General features: G+C 44.6%; 1 protein-coding gene across 1 annotated transcript; it reads left to right on the top strand.

The window, feature by feature from the left end:
• Positions 1-262: 262 nt before the first annotated feature.
• LOC307170541 (uncharacterized protein F54H12.2-like) lies at positions 263-1,570 on the top strand (the record flags this gene model as incomplete). The annotated part of the gene is made up of 1 exon (XM_079891664.1): positions 263-1,570. One exon carries the CDS (start codon positions 263-265, stop codon positions 1,568-1,570), a length of 1,308 nt encoding a protein of 435 aa, XP_079747790.1.
• Positions 1,571-3,543: the final 1,973 nt, after the last annotated feature.

Here is a 3,543-nt window from a genome sequence, read left to right as displayed (position 1 = left end):
AATATAGTATCCGACGTCGTCTCAAACGTATTGACGCGGGCGCATAGCAATAATGCTAATGCTCAAGACGGATCTGGGCTGATGGTCATGGCCCGTAAGAGGATGTCTAAACCGCCTGGTGTGAGGAGGCGTGGTCAATGGGGTAAGAAGAAGAAGAAAACAACAAGCGGAACAAGGAGACGTCCAGTCGTACGTAGAAAGCGTAAGAAGTCTGTTAGTCGAAAAGCGGCGGCCAAGAGATTCGTAAAAACCATATTCTAACATGGCGCTACTACATCGTATGTCGGGAGAATGCATCAAGTCCGAGTTGGACTTATTTACGGTCCCGCTGACGCAGACAGTTATTGAGAAAAACGGCTATTTAGAAGTTGCCCCTTTATCCGCCATATCGGACACCGCTCCATTAGAGTTTTTTATCGCAGGCAATGGCGATGATTATGTGGACCTAAATAACACGATGCTCTATCTACGCCTGAAAATCACGAGACCTAATGGAGAGAACATTGTGCATCCTGCACGGGTTGCCTTAATAAATTACCCCGGAGCCACCATATTTTCACAAGTCGACGTGACCCTGGGCGATCGTCTGATATCGCAGAGTTCGAGCACCTACCCTTACCGCTGCATCATAGAGAGTCTGATCAACTACAGTAAAGATGCGTTGGAATCTCTTTTCTCCGCCGGACTGTTTTACAAAGACACTGCCGGTCACATGGATGTGAATGACCCCGTAGGGCGTAACGCGGGGTTGACAAAGAGATCGACCTACACCACCGAAAGTAAGGTGGTGGAGCTGATGGCCCCTATACACAGTGATATATTCTTTCAAGAAAAACTTTTGCTGAATGGAGTTGATATCAAGATACGCCTAATTAGAGCAAAAGATGAATTCTGTCTGATGAGGTGCGATGACGTGGCTTACAAAATAAAAATAGAGTCGGCGTCCCTATTTGTCAAGAAAGTTGCCGTAGCACCTCCGGTGAGACTGGGCCACGCCCAGGCGTTACTCTCGACAACCGCAAAGTATCCCATAGATAGGGTGGTTCTAAAAAATTTCTCCATACCTGAGGGTACACGCGTTTCAAATCAAGAAAATCTGTTTTTAGGGACCCTACCAAAATCTATCGTCATAGCCATGGTCGACAATGACGCATTTACCGGCTCCTACGAAAAAAATCCATTTGCTTTCAAACATTACGATCTTGAGTTCCTGGCCGTCTATGTAGACGGTCAACAATTCCCCTCCAAGCCTCTACAGCCTAATTTCGAAGCTGGTACGGCAGTGCGTGAATTTTATCAGTTGGCGATGACGACAGGAAGACATCTTAAAAACCAGGCACTCTCTATCGACAGGGCAGATTTCCTGAACGGATACACGCTTTACGCGTTTAACCTCACGCCTGATGAAGACTGTGGTCAGCACATTTCCCTCATCAAGTCCGGGAATATCAGACTCGAAGCTCGATTCAGACAACCGCTGCCGAATACCGTTAATTTATTAATTTACGCCGTATTCGACAGCATCATTGAAGTGTCTAACCGACGACAAGTACTAGTCGATTACTACTGAGATGAATACTCTACAACTGACCGCTATCATGGATAAAATTACGTGCAGGACTCATTTTCTCGGCGTGCTACCGAGCGATCAACTACCCGAAAAACCGCTTAGGATCTTACCGTCGATGGCCGTCATAAACACCCACCCTGCTCGGCTACCGGGAGAGCATTGGGTTGCCGTTTATTTAACCCAAGAGGGAGCCGCTTGTTTTTTCGATAGTTTTGGCAATCCGCCCAACAGCCCTCGCTTTCCAATCTCCATCAATAACTTTTTAACTGGCAACAACGTCGACGTGTTATATTCCGACAGACGCGTCCAGGATTTTTCATCAGATACCTGTGGTCAGCATTGTGTGTTTTTTCTCTATCATTTAGTCAGAGGTTACGACTATAACCATGTGATGAAACTATATACCGACGATTATATAAAAAATGATAAAATGGTGTCCCTCTTTGTAAAGAGATTAAGACCGCATGTTTGTAATGATAAAATGTTATCCTGTGTCCCCTGTGTGCAGACGTGTTTGACGTATAAATAAAAAAAAAAAGCTTGAAACCATTATATATTTTTAGCGTCTTTTATTTCATGTATCTGTTAAAATTCCAACCATCGCTTTCGTTTGAGAGCCGGGGGTTTAAACACCGAGTCTTTGGGGTTTGGAACCGTGTAAGGCGAATATCTTTGTGTCTTTTTATAAGGTCTAACACGGGGAGGGCTGCCGGGTTTACTCTTTAGAGACTTAATCTTGCGTCTGACCTGCTGATTCGGTACTGTAGAAAATGGGATGTTTAATTCGGCAAAGGCACGTAGAAACTCCAACCATCCTCGAGGTCTCCGTTCGTCCCTAACGTTTTGCGGTGCCGTAACATTTTTTAACAAATCGACCATGTGCGACCCTTGTACGGCTTTACCCCTGAACACAAACTCCCCCGATTCGTTCCACGTACTTAGCGCTTTAGCTTTAGACATCTTGTCTAATATGTATCTGCTGTTTTTCACACTTCTCGAAGGTACGTTCTTCAGAACTTCATCGACAATGTCCTCCACCTCAGCTCTGCCGTCTTCGACATTATTATTATCACCATCCGCTGGTTCGTCTTTATGGCTGAGATCAGTATCGGGTAGGGAAAGCGTTAAAACACTGCTCTCACGATCGCCTTGTTTAACGATGGTCAAAAACCTACTCAGGGTATTGGTGTAAAGTTTGGCTTTTTCGTACGGATTCAAGTCAGTGCGACGTAAAATATTTCTTATACTATCATCCAAATCGTTTTCCACGCTCCGTTGAATGTTCTCGCGAACATTTTCACTCTTCATCTTATCCAGTTGATGGTGCGGGACTAAATACATCTTCTCGGCATACTCCATCCTATCGATTTGCTATTAAGCTTGATATAAAGGGTACTGCGACGCTTAGAAGCGGCAATAGGAATCCGCCCTTCTGGTTGAAGACTCGTTTCTTGGCCGTAATGCCAATTTTTTTATCGGCTATAAATTTGATTTCGGCTTTTCTCTTTTTCAGTTTTTGGTACTGTTGCCTATTGACCGGAATGGTACCGTAGAGGATGTTAAGCGCCACTTCACACAGCGCTAAAATGAATTCATCGGACGCCGATTGTAAAATAAGACGTCGCTGTTTAGGACTGGATTTATGTAGCAGTTTTAACACCGGCAGATGTTTACAAAGTCTGGCGGACATGACGTTTGATCACGTTCTTCTTTTTTTCGGGATATAAACCACTTGACGGTCAGAAAGCAATCCTGTTCTGAGACGGTACTGCTCCGGAGTTTTTGCTTTATAGTCTATCATTAGATAGCCAAAAGGACGGTCGACTGCGTCGTGATAACACTCCATAAAGTATTTAGTGTTTCCCGGGTACATTTGACGTCCTAGCATCGCTACTTGATTGACGTCCCGAGGATTTTTAAACAGTATCATATAATTGGCGTTTAAGCTTATGGTTCGGCTGGACTTACCCTGT

The sequence above is a fragment of the Squalius cephalus genome (genome assembly GCF_949319135.1).
Source record: "Squalius cephalus genome assembly, chromosome: 13".
Taxonomy (NCBI): domain Eukaryota; kingdom Metazoa; phylum Chordata; class Actinopteri; order Cypriniformes; family Leuciscidae; genus Squalius; species Squalius cephalus.
The sequence above is the reverse complement of the archived record's forward strand: the minus strand, read 5'-3'. Positions and strand labels throughout refer to the sequence as shown.